The sequence below is a fragment of the Ammospiza caudacuta genome, chromosome 4, assembly GCF_027887145.1.
Source record: "Ammospiza caudacuta isolate bAmmCau1 chromosome 4, bAmmCau1.pri, whole genome shotgun sequence".
NCBI classification, from domain to species: domain Eukaryota; kingdom Metazoa; phylum Chordata; class Aves; order Passeriformes; family Passerellidae; genus Ammospiza; species Ammospiza caudacuta.
In genome coordinates this window covers 48,274,296-48,302,237 of record NC_080596.1, presented here as the reverse complement: position 1 = coordinate 48,302,237, position 27,942 = coordinate 48,274,296, and the positions used below count along the sequence as shown (strand labels likewise).

At 37.6% G+C, this 27,942-nt stretch overlaps 1 protein-coding gene across 1 annotated transcript in view; it reads left to right on the top strand.

Annotated features, from left to right (window-relative positions):
- Positions 1-27,942, top strand: part of SLC7A2 (solute carrier family 7 member 2) — a 53,451-nt gene that overhangs the window by 11,824 nt on the left and 13,685 nt on the right. Inside the window, exons 2-7 of the mRNA XM_058803470.1 lie at positions 15,188-15,241; positions 21,212-21,602; positions 22,826-22,981; positions 25,887-26,052; positions 26,404-26,540; positions 27,189-27,411. Coding sequence (XP_058659453.1) covers positions 21,227-21,602; positions 22,826-22,981; positions 25,887-26,052; positions 26,404-26,540; positions 27,189-27,411 — 1,058 coding nt within the window. The 5' untranslated portion in view covers positions 15,188-15,241; positions 21,212-21,226. The remainder of the gene's footprint in view (positions 1-15,187; positions 15,242-21,211; positions 21,603-22,825; positions 22,982-25,886; positions 26,053-26,403; positions 26,541-27,188; positions 27,412-27,942) is intronic.

The window sequence follows — 27,942 nt, the reverse complement described above, 5'->3', positions numbered from 1 at the left end:
CTACAGGAATGGAGCTGCAGAGGAAAACTTCTGATGCTGTGGATTCACTGACCACACCACTTACGTTTTGCTATGTGTAGGGACAGTTGGGAGGATGTCAGGTTAGTTTTTGTCTGGTGCCACAGGTTGAATTTCCATTACCACTTGGAGTGTACTTGGTTGCTGTTCTGGAATACATATCCAAATTCCCTTTCATACAGAAGGATGCCTCAGGATTGTTCCATGGAGTGAACCAAGGCACAGTGATTTGTCTGGATGACAGGGAAAACATCTTTGAAAATATTCATCTGAGCAAAAAATGCCAGTGTAAACTTAGCAAGGGTAACTTGGCTCTGCCTGTAGATGCTGCAGTCAGACAGTTGCTCTGTGGTATCAGTGGGGTTTCTGTTGTTGTGCGTAACTCTCCCCTTCTTTCTGATTCCAGTTCAAAACTTATTTTGCTGACAGTTCAGCAGCTGGTCCCGCTTTGATCTCCAAGCTCTGAGACTGATGCATTCATTCACTCTTTGTTGGTGGTAATGGTCAGAAAAAGAGATATTTTCCAGCACTTTTTATCACCCATCTCTATCTACCTTGGCAGTATTCTATGCAAATTGAGCTACGTATGACAACATGAAATTCAAATAAAATGAAAGGGTTTTGGTTGGACTGTTCATGGTGTGCACATGTGTTTTCATAAAATTTAGTACCCAAAGAAGGGAATTTCTTATTCCAGACTGACTGTGGATCTTCCGCTGATGGAAACATAGAATCATAGAAAACCAGTTTGGAAGAGACATCAAGGATCATCTGGTCCAATCTTTCACAGCAAAAGCATGGTCTAGAAAAGATGGCCCAACATCCCATGCAGCTGAATCCTAAAAGTACCCAACACCTGAGAATCCACCATTTCCCTGGGGAAGTGGAAGATTTTCCTGGGGAAATCTCCCCAAGAACAAATTTTATTGCTTACCCTTGTCTTTGCCATGTGACTCCACGTAGAAAGGGAGTATCCACCTCCATGAAGCTTTGCCAAAAAGAGGGAAGTGTGAAGACAGTGCTTGAACGTGTTGCATTTGCTGTGTAAAGGAAAATGTTGAATCTGAATAGTCTAAAAAGCGCCAATGAAAGAAACCTGGCTGTGTGTTTGGCAGATGAGCTGTACTGACTGTTTCCATCCTTATTCTTGTTTGGTCTTGTTTGACCAGCAGAAGCTACACAGGAGTTTCTTGGTATTTTGACAGTCAAGCATATTCATTGTGCATCTGTAGGAAAACAGATGAACCTGCCAACACATGCACATTTCACTGCTTAACTCTACTTTTCTCATGTTATCAATTTTTTTTAGATTAAGGTCTAAGGCCTTGATTCTGAGCTGAGTATTACTGCAGTATGAATCAATGCAGAGATATTTTTTATCTTAGCACAGTTGAAAGTTTTTTGTTTCACTAACTGGGGTTCAAAGTATATTTATAGAGAGAATTGTGCCATGTGGCTACAATCTGTAGTAAATTCAAGTGCTTTTATGACAAAGCCCTAATTTTGAAGGGATTTCAGTCTTTTTTGGTTATGCATATATTTTAATTTCTGGATAAAGCATAAAGGATTAAGTATTTTCTTTTACTTTTTAAAAGAAATAAACCCCAACTCTTCCTTTTCCTCCTGTTTTGGAGCTAAATATCTTGGCAGCAGTGTTTGAAAGAGTTTTAGTTAAACCAGTTTTGGAAAATAGTTTGGCAGGCTAGAATGGAGTAAAGCCAAAGTATGTACAAGGTAAGTTTTGAACCTAATTGTAAGCTAAAATTGCAGCTATAGTGGGAGAGAGTGATGTGCAACTCAAAAAAAAAAGTATTTGTCTTTCCTCACCTCCTTTTTCTTCTTTCTCCAATTAGTCAAGCTGTGCTAGACTGCTTGAAACAGTACTCAAACTTCTCATGGATCCTACATTTCTTCTGCCTGAGCCTCAATCAGTGTAGACAGGAAATAACATAGTTAAGTAGTTCTTTGAAAAGTAGCTTATTTTTCATATCATCATATCATATCATACATGTCATGTCATGTCATGTCATGTCATGTCATGTCATGTCATATCATATCATATCATAATCTTATCACATCATATATATTATCATTAGGTAAAATTTCACATGCCTTAAAAATTTAGTTGTATGGAGTCCACAGCACTGCAGATAACTGACATTTTCTTTGCTGCATCATTTCTTGCAAAATAGTTGAAGCAAAGGCCATTTCCATTTCCCTTGATGCTTTCCACTGTTGCACAAACACAGCTACTTTTACATGTTTTAGTTTATCTGCTGTTGACTTTAGAAGTACAATTTGTAATACGACAGGATGACTGCAGGATATTACTTGTAAAGTTTGCATAAAATGGATTGTGCATTTTTTTTCCCACAGTGAAAAATGTCTAGACTCTTCAGAACCTCTGTAAAGCTGTTATCCAGACAAATTAGTTCCATGAATTTGAGTCACATAAACCTCAAGAATTATACAAATAAATGGGGTCACCAAGTCATTTTACTGTTAGTAATAATACAAAACTCTCAAAACTGCTTAAAATCTGTAAAGCTGACAGAAAATTGCTCTTCTTTCTTCTTTCTTCTTTCTTCTTTCTCCTTTCGCCTTTCTTCTTTGTTCTTCTTTCTCAGTTTTTCTTTTTTTTTCTTTTATTTAGAGATTTTCTGTTAATCTAAGTCTTAAAAATATTTCCCATCAGGGTGGGCATTCTGTTGTATATACATTTGGCTGTCTCTGGGCATTGCTGAATTGTATTAAGCACAGATGTCATAGGGAATAATTTGTGGCTAACATCTGATGGCCAACCTAAGAGTCGAAGTCTGTGTAATACCCGGTTCATTCGTAGAGAGATGTTCATTCTGAGGAAGTGGTGATGTCATAATCTTTATGGTCAGTATCTTCTTTTTGATCTTTTATACTGTTCTGAAATTCATACCAGTGCCACAAATTAACTCCTCCTTATCCATGACTTCTCACCTGGTTTTGATTGCGCTTTTCAAATAGCCTCTGATCCAGCATGTGCTTCTTACTTGTGCTTTCTTTGTGTTCCATATACTCAGTCTGATAAATTTTGAACATAGAAGTACTCTGGACACAACTTGCATTCACTTAGAATCCATCTCCCTGCTTTTACACAAGCTCTAACAAATGTGCTTTGTTTTACTTCCAAGCAGTTAAAACTGTGAACATTATTTTGTTTAGTCTTTTGTCTTTTCTGGAAGGAAGGGGAGAAGAAAAGAAGCAATGTGAATAAATTGAGTTAAGCTTAGTTTAGGAAGAGCCAGATGCATAGTTTTAACAATTTCCTCAGCTGAATGGTATTTTCATGCTCTGTTTATGTGTTGTCTTTGAAGAGAACCTGTTAGCAAAACATAACTTTAATCATATGAAATTGCTTTCTGAGAGGTTTGGTTTTTTCAGAGTTGGCATTATAGAATTAGGAACAAGTAGAATGAAAGGAAACATGAAATTACTTTAATTCTGAAAAAGTCATGGCATGTCAGCACATCATTTATCCCAGTGTATATTTTATAGTGATAGGCATGAAATGGTAAAGAATCTGCTTTCTCAGATGAATTTGCTGCTCTTTTGGATAATTTATGTCTGGATCATGACAAAATTTCTAATGTCACACACTCATACAACTATGATCAGAGGGCAAAGTTGTAAATAAAATTTAGAAAGAGTCATCTTTTCTGAAGGAGTAGTTGTCTTTGATCTGTTTGATCTCTGGGCTCAGTAGCTCTACTGCCTTTCTCTCATTTTCTCATATTTTGGCCTAATAGCTGTCACCAGTTTCATATGAATCATTGCAGTCCAGTGCAGAGTCCACCAATATCTTTCAAGAGTAAACCTATTTTTTCTGCTCTGGACAATTCATCCATTTGCTGTTGGCCTGCCCTGAGCACCCTTTCAGAAGTATGCCTGGCCATCACACAGTTGTCTGCTGTTTGTGGTGCGTTTTGCAATTCCCATCAGAAAAAAACCCACTCTTTTAAGGCCTCTTTTGAAGATAATTGATCGGTTTTAATGATTTGGAGTTTGTTTTGGGGTTTTTTTTCATATCTCTTTGCAGCTGTTGAGAATTGCAGAGTAAATGAAATGTGTCCATCTGTACCCTTGTGAAGTCTTAGCTTTCCTGCTCAGGACAGTACCTAGCTAATAGTTCACATGTAAAATGAGTTGTCTTGAAAATTTCAGAAGAAATACCTGTTTATGGTGCATGGTTAGCAGAGGAGCATTTTTCTTTTTCAGACTTGTACTCTCAATTTTCAAAAATTTCTCTCTACATTATGTCAGCAAGAGACTGTAGAGTGTCATCATCCAGCCCATCTTTAGGGATAACCATGGTGAGGTCGGACAACTGCTTGTGCTACTGGAGAGTTACACATGAGGGGGGAGAACATCTTCTGTCATTCAGAGGCAAAGTAATTGCAGATGTTTTGTACACAACAGGCAGGCTGCTATGCCAGCTTCCTTAAGTATCTGCAGTGCTGAAGCAGAGCATCAGATTTCACTGATTTTTGTCTTCTTTTTTACAGTTTTGTGCAGAGTTTGGAAATAGAGAGGAACTTAGACTTCAGGGAATAAATCCCTGCCTAAATCAGAAGATGGCAATTAATTCCAGGTAAATCACCTGGATTATCTTCAAGGTTGTTTTTTTTTTTACCTTTTGTTCTAGCCAGAAATTCTGCTGTGTATATAATGATAGATTTCTAAAACTATATTTGGCTAGCACAAAAAAACATGTCCAATTTGTGCACCACTGAAACTTTGCTAGGAAGTACACAGCTCCTCTTAATGCACAAAATTGCAAGGAGCTTTTTGTCCTTCAAATCCTTTTATCCAGACCCAGACTTCCTGCCTTGAATTTCCAAATTTCCATCCTATTTTGTTACTTCAATTAGAGCTTGTTATTTGTCTTTATACCAGATTGATAGCATTTAACAAGGACATTTTTTTTCAAAATTATTATCACAGACCAAATAACCTGAAAGAATCATGTTGTTACAAATGGATGATGCACGGACTAGTAATTCCTGCATTTTTGTTCTTTTTTCCCCCCTCTTTACCAAAACATTGATAGATAATGTTTTCGGTAGTTCAGTAACAGATGCTGAACTCTAGATGGTTTGTTTGAGAAGGCTACATAACATTTGCAAAACTGGAGGTATTTTGGTCTTTCAGCTTATTATTTTTAGATTTCAGTGGAAAAATGCTGAACAGCAGCAGTGATTTTCCTTCTGTTATCATCAAAGTATTTCTAAATTGTTTTTCTTCTAAGCACTAGAATTATGTTAGGGGCTCTTTTTGAGCCAAAACAAACAATTCTTACCATATAACTAGAAGCAATTTGAAACATTTTCAAGAATATTTTCATAGTGGAGCAATTACTGTAACTTAGTATTTTCCTATCTGATGAATCATGATTGAAGTAGGCAGAAAGTAATGAAAAATTGAACCTAGTATGTATGTGAAATGTGGAAAAAGGTCAAAAATGCAGGGAAATAAAAGAAAGTAGCTGGAAGTTATGAGAGTCTGATCACAGGGAACATTTGGTTCTTCTTAAGCCTCTTCAGCTGCTGGAAATTGAGATGCATGAGATATGCATGTGCATTGCTGGCTATGTTTCTAGGGACAGAAATAAGGACCAATAGTTGGACAAATACATGCCAAAGGGGCATTTTCTGAAGGCCAATAAAGAAATGCATAGGTGAGAAAGGGTCTTAGCCAAGGTATTCTCCATTGATTATCATTGAAACTAGCTAAGAAATTTTTTTAGATTAGGCATGAAGGATTTGACATTGATTATAATAATTGTATGAAACAGAATTAATTTCTGAATATCTGTTTCTGGTGTATAAAAATTAAAGATTCATGGTTTTATAATTTCCATGAGGAATATGTACTTACACTTCATGCCAATTTTTTTCTTCCCACTATGAAAATATGTGTCATTTACAGGTGGTACTAACCAGTGATCAGGTTCAATAAAAATCAGTAGATTGCTTAAATATTCCATCTAGTACTAGTAAGGGAACTGGTGGCATTTTGAAATCAGAAGTAATTCCTATGACATTTTCCATTCAGTATTTTACCCCTTTGGGGTTGTATTCTAATTTATCTATGAAACAAGATACCTGATGTCCACAGCTTCTTGCAAGCAGCTGGTAAAATAAGATGTCAGATCTTTCCTGCCTGTGATTTCCTAGACCATTGCATTTCAACTGGCAGCTTGTTCTCTGGGTTTGGCCCTTGAGGCAGTGGCTCTGTCCTGGCCTCCTTTTTCTCCTGGGGCAGGTAAGGAATGGGCTGTGGCCAGACCCCTGCTCACACAGGTAGCCAGAACTGAATTTGCTGTTGTTGCTTCCAGAGCTCATGAGAAGTGAGCAAGCAGAATACTTTTACTCCAAAATTGTGATCCAGCCATAATAAAAGTATCTTTTTGCATATTAATAACTACTAGTAGTTCTACATGTAGTCTGCACTCATGAATACACACAAAGCCACATATACACAACAAGTGTGGAAGGATATCTCCTTGATGACAGCTATTCTACTTATTGCAGTGTCTGGACTTTTGAGGGCCTGACTTGTGCACTTGGAGTGGTTTTTTTAAACCAAATATATTTGGCTGTATTAGGATCTAGCACTCTATGGGATTTTCCCCATGATTTATTCACAGGGTGGCTGAGGATGAGGTTAATTTTTGTATTGATTTAGAAATAAGTAAAAGATAAGAAAAGAAGAAATATATGAACATAGAATTGAAGAGCAAATATGAGTTACAAGTTGGTTACTAAATGGGCTTGATGTTCAGTATTGCTTATGTTCAGTACATCTCAGTTAAAAGAAGATGTTTGAGGGAATGATCTGTGTGGTTTCCCCTGACCTTTTCAGTCCGACGTTGGTCATGCTACTCAGGATCATTGGATGTGGCAAGGGAAGAAAGTTACTGAGCAGAGGAGGTGGTATAGAATGTTTATTGAGGTGCTTTTTGTTTGCTGAAGATAGAATAAAAAGTTATGCATTTATGGGATCTTCTGTTGCCTCAACAGAATAAAACTGGAAAACTGTATTTCACCTGATCTTCATGTGGGAGAAGTAATGGCTGTCCCAACAAGTTCCTATTTGCTACGTGACACAAATTACCCTGAAAGCACATTTTCTAGTATTTTACCAGTTCATCATCAGTTAGTACTGTATACTTATATTACTGTGGGCAACATTCATGTGGTTTGTTCCTCTGGGCTCTTTGGTAGTCAGTGAAGTAACTTCATAGGTAGAGTAAATGCAATTTAATGCTCAAATGACTTTTGATTTTTGTGAGTAGAACTGCCTCCTGATAAAACTGTGAAACTGCTAAACTGTTTGCTTTTTCAATACCTCCAGATGATTTGTATTGAAGATAAGGTTGCAATTAAAGAACTATTGTGCTGGCTGGCTGGGAGTACAGAAACACACATGAACACCTGAGTTGGATTTTCTCTCAAATGTTTGTGCTATTCTGTATGTTGTTTATTATTTACATAACACCCATTGCTTTATGAACCAGTGGTTGTGCTTCCTCAATGCTCTGCTGAAATGATTCTCCTGTTATTGCTGAACCTGGATTTATTCCAAGAGGTCTGGTTTCTTCAGGCAGACTTGCCAATGTCTCTGTCTTCCTAGGTTACGTAAAATCTGCATGGATCTAAAAGCAGGTCTTCATCACAATTATGGGTGTCATGCATAGCTGTAATTTGATCAAAATACAATAGATACTTTTTTCCTAATGGAAGTTCACAGAGGGTTTTTGATGTACCCTCAGAAGATGTTGATTGAGGGTATGCTCTGTTATGTTGCATCATGGAGCTCTGCAGCCTGTTCAGGCTCTCTGGAAAGCCTGGTTAGGGTCACTTGGTGTACCTATTGCTAAACAGCCCTGGAAATCTGTCAGCACGATCTCAGTGGGCACCTGTCGAGGTCAGTACCGGCTTTTGCTGTGTTTTGAAGTGTTAGTCGTGTTCTACTTGTGAGATGTTACATGCAGTCAAGCTGTCTATTGACTTACTTAAAAAATACTGAGAAATTTGAAAATCTTTCCAAAATATTACCCAGTTGAAGGTTGTAATGTTCTTCCAACTCTGTTCCTGAGGCGTTAAATGTAGTGGTGCTATTTAAAGCCAAGAATGAAAAGGGAATGCTCTGGCATTAGTTATCTCAGTTATAAATCATGATAGATATTTGGATTTATGTGATCTTTATATGTAGAGTATATATTGAGAATGTCTGTCTAGAGCAGCCACATTTAATGTCAAAGGGTAGTGCTTTGTAACAGGGTTTTTCTAGTGACTTTGCAGGGACTCATTGTTCTGGAGATTTCATATTTGAAGTAACTGGTGTTTGATTTTGCGGGGTGCAGAAAGTACTTGCGAGGAATCCGGGGATGGTTTTAACAGTAGTAACTTCAGACCACAGAATCCCTGTGGTCTGAAGCTGTTTAATGCTTCTGGGATTAAGCATTGCAGATGCGGTTTATTTATATCATGTGAAGTAACCCTTTATGTTTATGTTGTTTTGTATTGTTCTGATGTATAAACCTCAAATAAATCACAGCAGTGCACTTAGCAGACATGTTATGTCTGATGTGTGGTAGTGGTGCTGGGCATATCGCAGTTCCATTTTCACACAGAATGGAAGCAAACTCTGATTTAATATTTAAAGTCCAGTACAGATCCGGTGAAGAATCCTAATTTAAATACTTAGCCGTTATTTCATAGTAATATTTGGTTTCAAAGGAGATTTTTCAAAAGTTTTATGCAAGAATCTCCTAAATTAATTCTTACTGCCTTTGGCTTAAGATAAAAGAAATATGGAATATAAATAATGTGCATCTAATTCTTGGATTTCTATAAGCAAAAGAAAGCAAACTTAGAGTTTTTGAAACTCTTATTTTTGAACTCTTGGCTAATAATAATAATAATAATAATAATAATAATAATAATAATAATAATAATACATGCTTCATTTTAGACTGCATTATGAGAAAGTTGTGCCACCTTGATTAGACCTAGATTTTTCTTGGGTTTTTAAACTATTTGAGATGGCATCTTTTCCATGTGCCTTAAAAACTTATATAGAAACAAGATGTGTAATAGGAATTCCCTTCTTTCCTCTGCTCCATGATATTTTTGTAAGTGAGGCTATTTCTGTGATTTCTTTTAGTCTTAAATTATATATATTCAGCTTTTCTTTCTCCTCCACTCGCTCTTGTTCCTTTCTTGGCCCCCACAGAAAATAAGGAGAAAGGCCACTTTTTAATACATATGAAATTGAGTTACTTTAAAGGGTTTTCAGTAACTCAGCACAGAATATTAATTGCACTGCCTTTTAAAACAGAAAGACCCATTGGAAGCCATTAGTGTATGGTCAGATGGGCTGAGAGGGATGGGAGTGGACAACCCCAGCTGAGTAGGAACCCCTGGAGCTGGTGCTGCCTAAGCCATCAAACCAGCCAGCTGAGGTTGGGAAGGGAGGAGAGAGAAATGAGCTGAATCATGAGTTCTTTGCTTAATTTCCACTCTTGCACCATGAAATTAGGCTGTTTTTTGGGCTTTTTAACTCCCCTCTGGAAGTGCCCAGGAGCACATAGGCAAAGCCATTTAAAAATACAGATTCTATAGACATTCCAGAAGCCACCTCAGGACTTCATGCAACTGAAAGTATTCTCACTATTTCTACTTTAAAACCAGTGTCTAAGTCCCTTTAAAGAATCACCAGCTTTTGTGCAAATCAGTAAAATTTTCATCACGGAAATGTTTGGGACTTAAATTGGATCCTGCAGTCATTGTGTATCTTTCCTAACATCACTGAAAAAAATATTCCAGGACTATATTTGTAAATATATCTCAACTAATTTTTCAGAGTTTTATTTTTTTGATTCTGTCAGGTTTTCAGTAGAACAGAATAGAGGGAATTGATCTTATTTAACTTTCTGAGAGGCTTTTGCTTGTGTCTTACACAAGAGGCTGTTACTGAAAACTTGGTAACCATGGGGTGAAAGGTAAAGTTCTGTTACTGATTAAAAAGAGTAAGTGAAAAAAGCAACCTTCATGTCATTTTCCAGAAGGGAAAGTGATTGTTAAGTAGGAATGGAGTTAATAGAAATTTTCTGGATGAAACTGTTTTTTAATAGGAAAAAAATGTTCATTTAAGATAGTAACTGGAAAGATTTCCCTTTTTGATACAGGGAAAATGATAATTTTTAGCCTTTCCAGTTGAAAAATTTTTAAAGAAAAGTAAAAACAAAACCAGAAAAAAACACCAAACAAACCAACAACAACAACAAAAAAAACTCCTGATAAAACAAACAAACAACCAAAAGCCCTCACCGACATTCCAGCAACAGAACATCCAAGTAAACTGAGGAAAGAGATTGATTGGCTGGGGTGAAAAACAGTAAGTCAGAGGAAGTCCTATATTACAGAAGGATTGGTTAATTCAGGTCGTGATGAAAGTGATAACTAGAACAGGGTGATCTTGAAAAGCACAAATGAAGCACATTCAAAACAACTGAAAAATTATCTCTGTACATGATAATACAACTTTTAATAATTAATAAGCCAGAGCCTCATTATTTGGGTAAAAAAGTTTTCTATTTTGTATTTTTTGACATTAAGTACTACTTTTAAATGTCAGTTGAATTTCCATAGGCTGGGATGATTTCTATGAAATGTGCCTGGTTACCAACCTAAGTGGCCTTTAGATGTGCAATCCCACGTTTGGCTCAAACATGGATGTTGTCAGAAACTGAATACTTTTTTTCTTTTAACGTTTGCTTCAGTACAATATGTTGTAATTTCTAATAGGCTTATAAAAAAAAAAAGCAGAGTAAGATGTTACCCAATAGCTTACACTGCAAAAAATCAACCGTGCCTTAATAGTTTGTTTTCTGTTAGATCTTTGTCCTTGCTCTTATTGAAAGCCCCTTTGTAACCTCCTGCCTCTGAGGGAGAAGTGTCCTCATGCTTCAGCTGGCTGGGGGTGCCTTCTCCTGCTCCTGCCCAAGCTGCAATGTGGAGCTGCATCTGACACACCTTTCCCAGGTGTCCAGGGAGATACAAACAAAATCATTTCAGTTTTGGCAAGACGTGGCATCATAGTTTATTTTCAATTACAGATCAAGTCTTAGTTCTAAATTTGATTTTCTTGGTTTTTCTTTGTATATATTACAAACTTTTAAATCTAAATTTCCTATCTATATTTATCCTGCATTCAAGGTCAAAAAAGGGTGTGTGGATTTTTTTTTTAGAAAGTATGGCTTTAAATAGATACTTTCCTTCTCGAAAAATCTGATTTTAGACTTAAGGGACAGCACTGTGAGTCAACACTACAAAAATTTCCTTTAGACCCCTGGGAATATTTGCAATTCAGTAAATGGCAGCTAGTAGCTGTTCGGGACATGCTTAATATTAGGTTAAATTACTCATTCCTGGATTAAAAATAACTGCAATTTGTGCTAATGTAGCCCTTCTTCCTGCTACATATGAAATGATGCACAATTTCAGGTTTATTCTTCCTACCTGGATTAGTCTACTAGTATGTGTTTTCTTTTTTATAAATTTCTTTTACAGAAATTCAGGATTTGATGTATTTTCCTAAGTACAAACTGAAAAAAGAATTATTAAAGAAAAGTTGAGGGACTTGCTAAGTGATAATTTTATTTTAATCTATACAATATTTTGTAGGAACTAGATTCAGTAATCTGCTTAAACCATGAGAAGCAATCTAAAATAAAAATATTTTTATTTTAATAAATAGGAAGTCCTTTAAAAAGTGTTGAATTGTAATTTATTCTCTTTAGAAATGATCCTCACATAATGTTATAGAGACAGCCTACAGCACTGTTGAGCTTTATAAATATTTTTTCTCTCTTGAAAGTTTATGATCATCTTGTGTAGATTAGCACGCAGATTGCACTGGATTTTTATTTTCAGAACCACAAGTCAGAACCACTAAAATGTAATTACTTTATCTTGAAAAGATTCTTTCTGGCTACTTGATGAATCCTCTTATACATACCAGTACATCTTCTCATAACCCATCAGAGCTGCACAAAGTGTACAAAACATGTTGTGTTTCTTTTTCATTGTGCATGACTAAAGTTGAGTTTGTTACAGTTGGTTGCAAAGTGGAGAGATTGCCATGGTTCACTAAGGCCTGGGCCTGCAAGCACTTTTGTTCATGTTTAACTTTGGTGAGTGACATGGGCAAGCACATGGATGTGCGTGTGCACAGTTAGCACTTCTGGTTATGTAAAACTCCACGGCCCCTAGCTGTGAGGCTGTGCCTGTGAGACGAGTCAGAATCAACAACAGAGCAGCTTTTAATCACTCTGTCACTTGGGCATCTGAGAACTCTGTTTCAGTTTGCGCAAGACTTTCAAAAATATTTGTTTGGGGTTTTTTTGTAAAATTAAAATCCCCCAAGTGTGAATTTCTGTGTAACTGTATATAAATATACTCTAAGGGAAAGTCTTAAAAGGAGACTTTCATAGGAAAATAAAATAAAATAGTTTTGTCCTTCAGATAATTTCCTCTAATGTGGCCAACTGCTTCCTGGCAAGAAGAGAACTCCTGATCAACTTTTTAATGCCAAGAATGTGCTACAAAAGTCCTTGGGGTATGTAAAGCAGAGACCTCTTGGATGAGGCTGTTTAGATTCATCCAAGGGATGTAGTTTCTGAGCAGAAAAGTCAGAACTTAATGTTGTTGGTCCAAACACAGCTGGATTTGTAACTGGAAGGAAGCTGGCAGCCACAAAGTGGATCTACCACAGCTCTTTTCTGGAGAGAAACAGCAATGTCCTGTGACAGAGAAGCTGGGTATGCTACACAGGAAGCTGCCTCCAGACAGCACTGTCTGCTCAGTCTTGCCCAAAGAGCAGCACGTCTGCTGAGCATCCTTCACTGATCCCCCACTAGACCCAGCCCTTTATGATCATCTCTCTCATGCTGCTTTGTCACACACCCTCTGCCACACAGATACACCTCTCAGCTGAATCTACAAAAATGACCTTTCCCGGGTGGCAACATGTTAGTTTTAAGCATGTGTTACTGAAAACACACCCAAAACTATGCCTGAGTGTCTGTCCATGGGACCTTTGGTCCAAACACTGCGTAATGGGGATGTACTGATCTACCCCCAGTGCTCTAGGTCGAGGTGGCACAGATAAAAAAAGTAAACCAGAAATAAAGCAAACCACTTTATTTCAGAAAGAGGATAAAAAAGTAAACCAGAAATAAAGTAAACCCCTTTATTTCACAGCCAGAGTGCTCTCTGCCTCTTGACTGCGAGTCAGGAGGCACCTAGGTTTGAGTGCCTTTACCTTCTGTGTGCTGCTGTTCTCAGGATTAAGTTTTAGAAAGTTAGATAAACCAAAGCAGCCCAGTCCTGTCATTGTAATGATCCATAAGTGTAGTGGTGCTACCAGGGATGAATTGTTATCACAGATAGGAGATAAGCAGCAAAGGGCAAAAATATAAGAGGCAAAGATAAGAGATAGGAGGCAAAGGGCAAAAAACGATGCACAGGAAGTTCTAGCTAAATATGAGGAAGAAGTTCTTTACTGTGCAGGTGACTAGAGCATTGTCAGAGATTGCTCAGAGAGATTCAGAGTCTTCTTCACTGGAGACATTCAAGAACCATCTGAGTAATTCCTGAGTCACTCATGGACTTGTTAGAGAGAGCTAGTTTGATAAATAAAAAGATATTGCCTAGATATTGTCACAGGTCAGAGAAATGTTCCTTAAAAGTGATTGTCATGCATTTCTGCGCAAGAAACCTAATCTGTAGCATAACTTCTTGTTCTATCTTCTGACTGTGTATTAGCTGTGAAAGAGATAAAGTTCATCTTTAACAAGGATGAGGCCAACATGAGGAGAAGCATTAGCATGGTCATCAGCAGACCTTCAGCAAAAAAGACCTTTTCTCTTAATTTGTTTTTGCCTGTCGGAAGATAATTGGCTTGGGTAACATAAGTTGGACTCCTGGTCTTGAAACAGAGCCCATCCTTGTGAAGCAAACCTTCTTGGATGCATTTCTCCTTGGATTTTGGAGAGTTGAGGAATGCTTGTATTCTTCCCTTGTGTGTCGCTGCAGGAAGTAGGGCTATTCATGAAGCAAGAAATGCTCTGCTTCTGGAGCATTGGCAGACTTACACTAAGGGAAAAGTAAAAGCTGAGAGAAAGTTGCAGCTGGCTGCTACACAATGTCTTTTTCTACCTATTTTCCTAGGAAAGACCTAGGAAAGACCTTTAATGATGAGAAGCATAGCACTTTTCTCTGCAAGGTTTATGTTATGTTAGCTGAACAAAAATGAAGTGATTGAAATATGAGTGTTTAGAAGGAAACAATATGATGTGAACAATACTGGCTGGAAATACTACTACATGTTTAGATTGTGGTTGTCTGCCATTGGAAGTAATAAAAATAGAGCTGTAAATTACATATTGGGGTTTGGTTTATTGTGGAAGCTAATTTTTAAGAAATTCAGATTTATTTATTGGTTGTGTCACAGGAATGTTTGACTTGTTCTAAGTCCAGTCTTCAGCATTTTTAATTTCAAGCTATATAAAGGAGAAGATCATCTATGGTACATCTACCCCAGTTCAACAGAATGGGCTCTAACCCATCCCTGTAAATATATTGCCTTCTGTGTTCCTTCTAGCCACAGCAATGCTTTCGAAATTACATATATTCTTCTAAAATTTACTCAGGTCTCAAAACATTGCAAATCATCCTTCAATATGCTTCAAAACCAGTTTGCTTTTCACAAGGGCAATGGAAGGGTGTCATAGTGGGATTTCCCCATGCATTTCCTTCAGGATGTGTGACTAGTTTCCCTGACATAGGCATTTTAAATGCAGGGAATGGCATTCTAGTTGGGTTTTGTGCACTGAAAACATGACGAGTGGATAGGATTTATCTGAACACCAGTGAGATTCCCTCCTTCCCTCCCTGCCTCTTGGCTGGGCAAATAGCTGGCCAGCTTGCAGCCCTCCAATCACCTGGGCAGCCAAGCCTCCCCACCCCTCAGGGCTCAGGGCTCCCACACCGTCCGCAGCTGGCTTTCAAAGCAAGTCTTTTAATAAAATCACTTTAAGTCATTACTCTTCTGTTTATGACGGCAGGAGTTCGGGACTAAGAGGAGCAGAAGTTTGCCCAGCAGAAGATCTCTGAATCAGGTTAGTAATGACGTTTACTGCTGAAAGAAGTAACCTGAAAGCAGCCTAGGTTATCTTAGAAAACCTTGCCTTTAACATATGTGCTGTTTGAGTAGCAAGAGCTGTGGTATGCAGTTTGTTTACATTACAGCATTATTCTGTCTTTGGTAAAAACTCTGTGTTAATATATAGAAGATGCAGTTATATTTTCCTTCCCAGTCTGCCAGAAGGTGTTTCTGCTTTTTGAATGATAAAATTTGCTTTGCTTTTACCTTTCATGCATCTTATACTTCTGTTACAGGTGCTGCTTTCCAATTTTATGGTTTATTATTGAAATATGATACTTTAAATATTTCAAGCTGTTAGGAGTTTTATCAAAGTCTTGAGCACCACATAAATTTTCAGGACACTTGCAGTAACATAATGTATTGCCTGTGCATGTGTGTACACACACAAATCATAGATTATACCTAGTTTTGCTTCATCTCTGTGTTATTTTACTTGCGTTATTTCACAAGACCTTGCTTGCATCTATTATTGCACAAGACCTAATAAATGTAGTACTGCAATTTTGAATAATGCTACATGTACTTAATAGGAAAAAATGCATAAACTTTTACAGGTTCTTTAGGAAAAATGGGACTGAAAAAATATGCTAAATTTATCTGTATTAACCAGTATATATTTATATTTTCCCATTTTCTATATGTTACAAACTTATTGGAGTATTTTATCATTAATTAGTATGCTGTTTAACATGTTTAACTACTGCATCTAAAATTAGTATTATATTATATAATACTAGCTCAACAGAATAGTTTTGAATAAAATATCTTTATTTTATTTTGGCTTCAAAAATCATTAAACATAAATCTCAACAGTACTAAAACTTTCGGAGGTTTCGTATTGCTTTATAACATTTGCTTTCCATATGCAATTTTTTTGGTTTTTTATTAAAAATTTTAATGGAAAAATTTATGGGAAAAGTTGAATGGCAACTGCAGCAAAACTTTGGATTTTCCCATATGTAGCTGGGGTTTAATGTGTACTAACTTAAACCATGTATGAGACAATCAAATTAAAATTTTATTTTAATGGAAATAAAATTACTGGCACATGATGGAAGTTACCTTTTTTTGCTCCAATATCCACATATTTTTTAATTTTTGTGTGGAATAGGAGGTTAGATTGGATTTTTTTTAACATGAAAAATACTTTGCAGAAATGTTAAATTTTGTATGACTTTGGAGCAGTCAAAGCAGGTTTAAATATTAATACAATCTTTTCAGGTAGAGACTTTGTCCCTCATGTTTTTAGTTACACATTTTTTGACACCAAATATTTCCTGACAGAAGAGGGCTGACAACAGATGATGATTAAATGTTCCTGATCATCCACCTGAACAAAGAGCTGATATGAATTGTAAGGCTGAACTTATCTTCTTGGACTGGAATTCAGATGTGTAGCAGACAAGCATTAAAATTGCCTGATTTACAATTGACCAGGAGAGGCTGAAATTAAGATGATTTTATCATCAGATGCTGTAGAGAAAAAAATAACCAAGACAATAAAGAGCAAAAGGGTTTGGAGAAATACGTGGTTATTTATTCAGGTACTCTGACAAATACTATGGATGTCCACTAGACATAAGAAAGTTTTGTTTTGTTTTATCCTCTCCCTGTTAGATAAATCTATCGAGTTCCTTTCCTGTCTAAATTATGTCCTACTCTCCTCCTTGCTGTATCTTTGCTGAGGGTGATTGAAGGGGTCAAACTCACCAGTAGTGTGGATAGCTTAGCAGTTCTCTCTAGGAATTCCTTCAAGGAAGGAGGAGTTTCCATAAAGGCCGGTCATTGGTCCTCAAGGCTAAGGCAGTTGAACTGAGCCTTGCCTTTTTTGAAGGGCTGTTGGAGGTGTATTCGGTGTTTACAGCGTAACCTGTAGCTAAATTAAAACTTGGTCCAAAGAGCCTTCAGGAGCTGGTGAGCCAGCAGATGGGAGCCAGAGAGCTGCCACCTCGGCTGTGTGCAGCAGCAGGAGCGTGCCAGCGTCAGGAACAGACTTCACAGCTTTGTGAGGTGAAACAAAGCGAAACTTGCTGTGCTTGTGGCGCTGCGCTCTCTGTAAAGCAGACTTCAAAGAGGAGCCTAGCACAGTCTGGATTGCATGAGACACTAATCAGGCTGTCTCCACACTTTAATTAGAAATAACTGCATACTGTTGGTGAGTTCAAGGGATTTTCCTTTGTGGTTTCTTATCACTCATTGCCTATTTTTAAACTTTCTGTAAGGTAAGGATTCAATATTTTTTCTGTTCAAACTGCATGAACAGCACAGCCCACCCTAACTGGTGGTCCTTGCAGCCTACATGCCTAACATTGCTGTTCAAAGGCAGGCAGGTATCCAACTCTGCTCCAGGAAATGTAGGACAGGTGTGCAAGAGATGCCTCAGAAGCACTCACTTCCTCCTTGACTGATTACCCAGTGTAGTTATCAAAACCCCCTTTCCCAAGCAGTCACATATGCCTTCCCAGGAAGGCTCAGAGCAGAGCCGGTGCTCTGAATGTGCAGCACATTTAGCAGAGGCCCAGGCCAGCACTGGCAGAGCTCACAGCAGTGGAGGCCAAGATGAAACAGAGCCCACAGTCGTGTGCTAGGATGAGGCACAGTGAGGCTGCAGCAGGGAAAGGAGGAAGAATAAAGGAGCAGATAGGAAAATACTGAAACCTGCTAGTCAAAAAGTAGGAGACATAATTTTTAATATGCTCATTTGCCCTACTTCATTTTTCTCTCTGCCATAAAGATCAGCAGAGAAGGAAACTGCTATTTGTCCGACTCAGAAAGATCTGTAGGTCTGCAGGAATAAGACCCCATATAAGAAGAGTGTGTGGTGGCAGTCAGTATAAGCTTGTCTAGGACAATGCTGCCACCAAAAGGCACACCCAGCTGTTACCTTCTTTGCTCCTGTAGGTTTGTATTTTAGCATGAGATGTCTCTGCCTCAGTGTTCTAATAAACTGCTTGTGAGCACACATCAGCAGTGAGCCATTGCCCAGGCTGTTCTCTTGCAGGGGTAATGCATTAAAGGATCTGCTTTACAAGAGACACCTCAGAAAAACATTACACTTGTCAGTTATTTCTGAGGGCACTTGTCACCTTGTAGCTATGTCATTTGGTCTTGTGTGAAGCCAAATATCTTTGTAAGATATTCTTCCTGCTGCACTGTCTTATCAAGTATGAAGTCTTGAAATGTCTCAGCCAAATCTGAAAGGGGGCCATGCCTGAGGTACAGTGCTGGACTTGGCACACAGCAACAGAAGTTGTGAAGCAGGGTTCAGGCATTTTTTGCTATGAATTTAGGCATACTAAGTGTAGGAAACTGGAAGATGCGCTGGATTCCACTGGTTATTGTAAAAGGACATGTGTTTGTCAAGTCCATGTTAGGATGGATATACTTAGAGAAGTTTGCCATGCACAAGGTGTTATTTTTTCGTCTACTGACACAAAGTTTGTATACTGAACTTTGTCTTTGTTTGTGCTCCAGCTTCTAAAGGCTGAAGAAGAAAGGCTGAGTTTCTGTCAGAAGAAGTGTCTTTACTGGCTTGTGACTAGCAAGAACTAGCCTCCTTCCTCTCCCCAGGAAGCAGAAATCAGAAGCAGAAAAACTCCTCCTATTTTGCCATAGAGATTCCTTCTCAGCAGAGAAAAGCATAATATCCAGAGGTATTAGCATATAATAGCAGAGATAACCATTATATAATATCACTTACTGGCCACTGCAGTAAATGGCTGTACAGTTTTCGGGACTTCTTGTCCCAAAGGCAGAGAAGCAAAACAAGCTGAAATGTCATTTGAATAACAACAAATTCCTTAGTAGTCTGAGAACAAGGTCTGCCAGAATATTTTTTCATGTTAATGACTTATGAAATTAAATATTATCTGGTGGGGAGGGAGAAATAATTCCTTAAAAAATGCTGTGTTTCTGCAACATTGAAATTGCTAAGGTGAAGGGCATGTAGTCACAAGAGCGTTGCTGCCTCTCACATGGGCTGCAGACTAGTAAGCATATTAATATAACATCCTAAGTGGTTGCTACAGCTTCAGAACTGTAGAGGGAAAAAAAGTGGCCTCAAAATATTTGTTCAAGTACAGCCCAGGAAAAGTAAACCTGGCTATGTTTAGGAGAGAAGTGCCTCAGTCTCAGGCCCAAAGAAAGGCTGCTCTCCCTGAAGAGCTCGGGAGACACAGCAGGGAATTTTGCCTGAACAGTTCAATGCTAATTCCTTTAGAAGATGTGGATGTAGGCTGACATGAATATCATTGAGTTTTGTAACTGGTGAGGTTTTCATAGTGGGTGAGTCTGCGTACCATGGGCAGATTCTTGTCTCTGGTGTGCTGAAAGGACTGCCTAATTGCAGCAGAGCTTTGGAAACTTGCCTGTCTGCCTCCTCCCACTGTCCTGGGCCACCTATCACTTTTCTAAGGGGATTAAGCATCACTATCCACAGCTATTCAATTCCATTCACTACCCTTTGTCAAATTCCCTTTACTTAAAAGGGAATCAAGACCTTTTTTCTTAAGGGTGCTCTTTGAAGGCAGAAGTGGCATGTTTGAGTGTTCTTGGGGAGCTATTACATATATAGGGTGAAAATGTTCTTTTTCTTCTCTGGTGATTTTTTTTCCCCAAGCAATCTTATATAGAGATGGCAGAGTTCCTGGTATTCTCTGCTTCTGACTCTCTGTTTTAGGATCAAGCACTGTTAATTGAGCTATCCATCTTCATATGGAGTCCTCGCTGTTAGTGGATTGAGCTAGTGTGAGTAAAAATGCCCTTTAGTGTTCTAGGAAACTGATACAGACCAGGAAGAAATAAACCAGCAGAATATATTTGTCTAAATTAAATAGATTTTCAGTTCCCAGGAGGGTTCCACATAACAAATCAAGAGCAGAGTATAGATATTTATGGTATGAATTGCAAAGACAAACATTGGTTTAGGAAGATGACAGATGGTCATACCAAACTCTTAGCCATCAATGATACAATTCAAACAAATACATGAAGATAGAACTTGTACATTAGTATTGCCTCTTTAAAATATTATTTTCTATGGGATGCCCATGGCATCCCTCCCAAGCAAATGCTTTGGACCCTCAGTGACCATTTGTTTTAGTTGGGAAGCTGGATTACTGCTGCTCCTAGCAGGCACCCATGTCACAAGCAGAGAGGCACTGCCCACCTGCTGGCCTCCAGGACCGGGTTGGTCACAGAATTCCAGCTTGTGTGCTAGAGCTGATCACATCCCCCACTGTGACGGGCAGTGAGAATATTGAAGAACTGCAGCTGGCATGGGATGAATGGTTAGCCCATCAGGTTTTGTTAGATGATTATTAGGCAGAGGTGTGGAAGATTTCTTGTAAGGATAATTAGATCTGAGAAACTTTGCTGGTATGTGAGAGAGTAGAAACACTATTTTAATCTGCTTTCAAGCAGTTCTTACTGAGGCAATTCTAAAGGCAAAAGCTATGTATTTGAAGACAAAAGGATATTGAATTGGTGCTCTCAGAATAATGTGTTTTAAACTTTCACTGTTTATAGTCTTAGTTTTAGATCCTCAAACCCCTTATTTATGTTGTTGATCCTTATCATAAAAGGCTCTATGATATATGAGATAATAGTCTGTGTCTGTTTTCGGAGTGGCCATTAGCAGGTAATTATAAACAATTTGTTCTTTTTTACAGCAATGTAATAAACCTAAGAATAATGGATCTCTTTCCCAGGGGACATAAGTGTTACATATAAAATTAGGAAAAGTGTATCCCTAATTTGTTTTTGGGGGAAAAAGCACCTGCCGTCTTATCTAATGTCACAAAACAGTGTGAATATATTAGTTAGTAGATGTGATTAATGTTCTTCATGCAAATACTTTTTCCCACTGTTTTTCACCAGAGTCTGCACTACCTTTTGCATTCTGGAATAATTTCCTTTATTTCAGAGCTCTACATCCACCATGTTGCCCTGTGGAACGGCTCTGTCCTTTATTCGGTGTCTGGTGCGCAAGAAGAACATCGGTGGTGAAAGTCTCGAGGACACCAAGCTGTGCCGATGCTTATCAACGCTGGACCTGATAGCCCTGGGAGTAGGGAGTACCCTTGGTGCTGGTGTTTATGTGCTTGCTGGAGAAGTGGCCAAATCTGATTCTGGACCTAGCATCATTGTTTCTTTCCTCATTGCTGCCGTTGCGTCTGTGATGGCAGGTCTCTGCTACGCCGAGTTTGGCGCTCGTGTCCCCAAGACTGGTTCTGCATATTTGTACACTTATGTTACAGTAGGTGAACTGTGGGCCTTTATCACTGGCTGGAACCTCGTTTTATCCTACATCATAGGTAAGCTAAACAGCAAACACCGCTCCCAGGGGTTTCTGAGACAGCAGATAAAAGATACAGACTTAGGGCTCTTTTTCTTTTCTGTCTCTACACTTAGTTGCTTTTTCTTTTTAGTCTTGTTGAGATGAAATAACCAAAATATTTGATCAGGTTATTTTCTTCTGTGCATCACCATTGCAGGCAGGTTTTTTGCAAGATATTTTTGTAACAGTGTGACGTATGAAGCACATACTTTGTATGAAGATTGTGTCAGACAATGCTGTGATGATGCACAAGATTTATTTGCCATCTTTGGTCAGCAAAAATAATTTCAGTAAAACCAATAAACTTTTTTTTTAAAGTATATACAGCAAGGACATTTACAGGGACTCCACTATAGTATCTTACAGGAAATTCATGATGTTAAAGTACTAACTTGTTACATTGTGCTAATTAATTGCTGTCCTCTCAGGTAATCCCATAAAACACAAAGTTGACGAGAGTTGAATAAAATAAATACTTATGTGGCAGATAGTCAAACAGCTATTTCAGTGCTTCAGCAGAGATAACATTTTTGGCTTTCAGAATTATTTCTTCTGGAGAAATGTGTTCTGAAGTTCCATTATATTGTGTATGAACTGAACTAGCTTTAGATGTGTACCTACAGGATGGTTGTTCAAATCATAACAAAACTGATGTTCTCCAGTATTGTATTAAAATGTATTTCCTGAGAGGAGAGTTATACAAATAAGATTGTATTTGGCCGTGCACTCTTTGCCACAGGAGTGTTTAATTTTAAATACAGACTCTAGTGCCATATGTCTTGCTAGTTAATTGTTTTTGCTTTACTTACAGGTGGGCAAACTTTCCTTTATGTTCTTTCTTAAAGTGCTTTCTTATGTTACTTTTTATTATTTAACATATGTCATGGAAATTAGAAATAGCTTGAAATAAGCTTCATCCAGGATCAGGCATAAATGACAAAGAAATAATTTCTGTCATTTTATCAATATTTGGGAATAAACAAGGCAAAAAAAATTTGTATATTTTGGTTCTAGGAAAACTTTTTACCATTTAACAAGCAAAATTCTTAAACATTCAAATTCTTCAGCAAAACAAACATCACAGGCTCTGCTTTTTAAAATAAAAGTAGCAAGAGACTTAGTTTCTTAGTTTTGTTTCCTTTTCAGTAGAAGTAGCTGTATCCCAATGAAAAAGCCTAAACATGCATATGTTTTATGAAGGTACATCAAGTGTAGCAAGAGCCTGGAGTGGCACCTTTGATGAACTTCTTGGAAAACGGATTGGTCATTTCTTCAGTGCCTACTTCAAAATGAATTACTCTGGGCTAGCAGAGTATCCTGACTTCTTTGCTGTACTCCTTATATTACTTTTATCAGGTAAGAAAATATACGGCTTAATTTATGTTGGTTGTGATATTTTACAGTTAAAAGTGCTAAATTGTAGGGTTTTGCACCGGAAATACCTTAAGGAAGTTCAGTGCCACATTTTGTACTGGCACAATGGCTCTGTGAATTACATGTATATAACCAAATTTTCACATGCACCCTCTTGTCTTGAAACTGAGGTATGAACTAATCACTTGTTCGTACTTTTTTCAATGAAACCCATTCTAGAGGTTTATGGTAACAGGAAAATTACAGAGTTCTCAGTATTTTCATGGCTCTGTCACCAGTAAATGCCTCTGGAGTGGCCTGGAGGTTAAGCTCTGTAGTTTGGTGATGTGGTCTCCTTAAATTATATATTGTGCATGTAGTGAGCATTGGTAAGGGGGTTTTTCAACCTAAATTGTTCACTTTTTTGGTATAAAATAAAGTTGCCCTTTTTAAGTGTCCAGTTGTTTATCCTAGAGATTGTTGATCTAAAGGGCACCCTGAGGTACTTATATGGACCTACAGACCAGTTTGAAACCTGAGTAAACCTCTCCTGTCTACTCTTCTAAGTGCTATTTTTGTCTTTACTCATGTATCATGCTTTTAAATCACAAACCCTGACATTAGCTACCTCCTATTTGAGGGATCAGAAAGCTGAAAAATACTGCAACTTATTTCCATGTTTGTGTTTAGCAATTTTTTACCATATAGAAATGTTCCTACTGGCTCTGGGAGTGAAGGAAGCAGGAAGTGTATTCTAAAGTGTGCAGTTTGTTTTCAGGCAATACTAGAAGCACTTCAGTATTCAGTAGAGGTCTTACCCATATCTCATATACTTGTCATGTTCCGTCTCTCTTTGGATTAAGCCAAAGCAGAAGCTTTTCTTCTCTGGAAAGTGAAAATAAGTTATATGTATATAACCTGTTCTCTTGTTCTGAGTGGGATTTTCTGACACAGGGAAACATTTCTGTTCTACCTGCTGCTAGAATGAATGACGAGTGCATGTGAAGATTTATTAGGTCTCTGTACATAAAAGAATAGCTTCCTGTACTTAGGAAGATCTGGGAGTTGACTTGGTTTAGTCCAGCATCCTGCCACATTTGTGGCTAAGAATTGCCTGTAGGACCAATTCAGACCCTTATGTCCTCAGGAGGGTTGGGAATGAATGTGAAATACAACTGGAGCAGACCTTTCAGTTCTACCTCTTCCAAATAAAGGAGACAAAAATTAACACCCTGAAAAGCAGAGCACTGAAACTCACAAATCAAACTATACAGTCCTAGTTTAGATGCTGACATCTTTCATGTTTTCTCCATTGCCATTGCTGCTTCAGAACATAAGAATTAGAGGTTCTTGAAAAAAGGAGAAATGTTTCCCCTGGTGTTCATCACTGCTACTGAGTTTTCATTTGCATCCTGTCTTTTCATCCCTACCATCATTCTTTCTTCACTCCTTTCCTATTTTTGCTGCAAATTGCCTCTCCAGGTGTCTGTGATCAGAAGCCAAACCCTCAGTGACTGAACTGGGTGGAATTCCCCACTGCTGAAAGGAGGGAAGTGGGGATGGCTCAGGACTGTGTAGGCTGAGCATGATACAGTAATTGGATTGTGAGCTGTGTAAAGCTGAGTCATAGGAGTAGCAGGTGATGTTTTACAGGAAAGGTTATGTGCTAAGCATGAGGAAGAGTACACAGAAATCTCTGGGGTTTGGGTTTTTTGGTTTTGTTCGGGTTTTTTGTGTGTTTTTTTTGGTTTTGTTTAATTTTGGAGGGTTTGGGGTTTATTTTTTGTGTGGAGTTTGGGTTTTTTTGTTCTATTTTGGTTTGGCTTTTTTGATAATGCAAGGACTATAAAAATGCACAAACTATGATTCACACTGCATTAGGCTGATTGAGACACTGCCTTTTGGGGAAAAACTGAGCTGAAGAAAGCATACATCTATTTCAATAAAAATGTCATTGATGAAGAAAACCTGAGCAGGTCATAATTTCTGTGTTCTGATAAGATAGCAAATATCTCATTAAAGGAGTCAGAAACCTTTTAGACATTATTTTGAGAGGCTTAAAATTTTCAGACTTAATCTCTAAATAATGAGGGAAAGTATGTATGTGATATTAGTGGAAATGCTTAGAGTGCAAAGGATCTGTGGAAACTTTCCAATTGTATTTAATTTTTCCTGATCTGCTTACTGCCTTTTCCATTAAATTGCTAACACTCTAGCACTTAAAATTGTTTGAAATCTAATGATAAAGTAGAATCCTGATGGAATAACTTTCAGATTGTTTAAATGTCCTACTCTGTAATCTAAAGCTATGTGTATGTTGTATCTGACTCTTTCCTAGAATCTCTGTGCATCAGTGTTACAAACATGAGGTGTACAATTCTTTTAAAGCTGCTATTAATGAACTAGGAAGCACACTCTGATGGGTGTGCCCTGAAAAATGTAGAGTCAATCAGTCATATTGTTAATTTAATAATTCTGCTTCTTTTCTTAATCTAACAGATAATTCTTCTGAAAGGAATATATTCTACCAATCTGTTTTTACAAAGTATAGTATTCTTGTAGCTACTTTTACTCCATGGCATAAAACAGAGATATGGATTGGCATCTCGGAGAAGTTAAAAGTAGCCATTGCTAAAAATACTTTTAAATACTTAAAGAAGAAGCTTTCTCTTTTGTGGTTTCCAATATTTTTGCCTATTTCCATGCTGTTAAAGAGTCTAGCAAGTTTGTGATAATGCTTTTTTTAAAATCTGGTGCGTGATTTTTTTTAGTATTATTCACAGTACTTGCATATACATATACACGAGCACACACATGCACACACTTCTTTCACATGTATCCCTTCTTTAAATGCCATTTTATTAGTTTAATGGGCCATTCACATCTACAAAATATTTTTATTTTACAGGTCTTTTATCTTTTGGAGTAAAAGAATCTGCATGGGTGAATAGAATTTTCACTGCTATTAACATCTTGGTCTTGGTCTTCGTTATTATTTCTGGTTTTGTGAAAGGTGAAGTTGACAACTGGAAGAAAAGTGAAGAATATCTCAGAAACTTTACTGCAGTAACAGAGTAATTTTTAAAAATCTATTTACTTTCTCATATTCCAAGCAGTTTCGTCTTACACATGCTTTATTATAATAAACACTATTAGTGTTTGAATATGTTTTATCACAAACTTCAAGTAAGTAAGATGATAGTTACTTGATTCAGACATTTTTCCTCTTGCTGTTATTCTTCTCTTTCTTACAAGCTTGGACATAAAAATGTCATCTCATGCAGTTTTGTAAAGCAGACCTCTGTTATGATGAGAACATTTAAACTTTTTTTTTAGAGTTCTAGGGTAGGAGGGTGCATGTATTTATCCTACCAATAATGAGGGGGGGAAAAATTATCTTTCTGCTGTATTTTTGTCCTTTATAGGAACCGCTCATCCTATGAAAATGTGACAAGTATATATGGGAGTGGTGGCTTTATGCCTTATGGTTTCACGGGAACATTGGCTGGTGCTGCAACCTGTTTTTATGCTTTTGTTGGATTTGACTGCATTGCAACAACTGGTATAGTATTTATATGTGTGTGTATATATGTTTAACGTGGGGATATTTTTGCAAAAAAAACCAACCAAAGAACCACAAAAAATATAATACTCAGTCTACTCTTCTTACTTTGCTTTCTTCCAAAGCTCTTTCAGTCAATGTAGATTGAGTCTAAGTTCTTTCCTGAACGTGGCTGTCTTTCTGGTAAGAAGGAGGAGCTTCATTTTATTTCATTCCTGTTCTAAAGAAATGATTGCTGCTTTCTAAGTCTGAAAAGTGCTTAGTATATTTTTCTGCTCAAATAATGTTAATCACCTGCTCACTTTTACAGTTCTCTGATAAAAGGTGTCTTTCCCAATGCATGATAGGGAATGAGTATATTGAGTACATTGAAAGTGTAGGTAAATAACTAAAAATTATGGGCTTGGAATACTCTGCATATAAAATGTATTTTATGGCCTTTAATTTTAACGCTATTTCTGACAACAAAATACTGAGTTCTGTTCTGTATGTCTCAGTTTATTTTACTCAGGTTTTTAAAACTTCTATTACAGATCTGATTCCCATGACTTAGATTAACAAGTGATTTGTCTTTGATGTTGTCTCTAAAAGCTGAAGGGGAAAAATAATACAAATTTTTGGTGGGGCATTTTCTTTTCCTTTTTTCAGGAGAAGAGGTCAGGAATCCTCAGAAAGCCATACCCATAGGAATTGTGGTGTCCCTTCTCGTCTGCTTCATGGCCTATTGCTTGGTTTCAGCTGCACTGACACTTATGATGCCATACTATCTCCTAGATGAGAAAAGTCCTCTGCCAGTAGCATTTGAATATGTTGGATGGGGTCCTGCTAAATACGTTGTAGCAGTGGGATCCCTCTGTGCTTTGTCTACAAGGTAAAGACATTGAAATAGTAATTCTGTTGGGAAAAGTTGATTAATAGTATGTTACATTTGTATGTATGTTCGTGTGTTCACTTTGAAGGCTCAGTCCATGCAAAGAATTAACAATAAGTATTATAAGCAAATATTAAACTTAAGCAGGTCTAGTTGACAGTAGCTGTGTTAATTTGGGCTCCTTTTTTTCTAAACTGTACTGTTATTGAACTCTACCTCTTTGGTAGAAGCTTATTACACCTCTTTTTTTTTTAATGTATAAGTATTTTCAAACATATGACCTGCAAGTTATCTTTATTAACTGACAAAGTAAATCTCCCCCATTTTTCCTTTTTTTGCTGTCCATTCCCAGTGACTCAGCAACTTTATGGGCTCTGTGTATTTGCAGGCAAAATTGAAGACATGATTAACTAGCTCCACTCCTCATCTTCATTGCCTGTCTCTGTTTTCCTCCAACAGCCAGTCTGTCTTCTGACATCATCCCTTCCTGTGGTTTCTGTGTGGGTATTTGAGATGTAGACTATAGCTGTG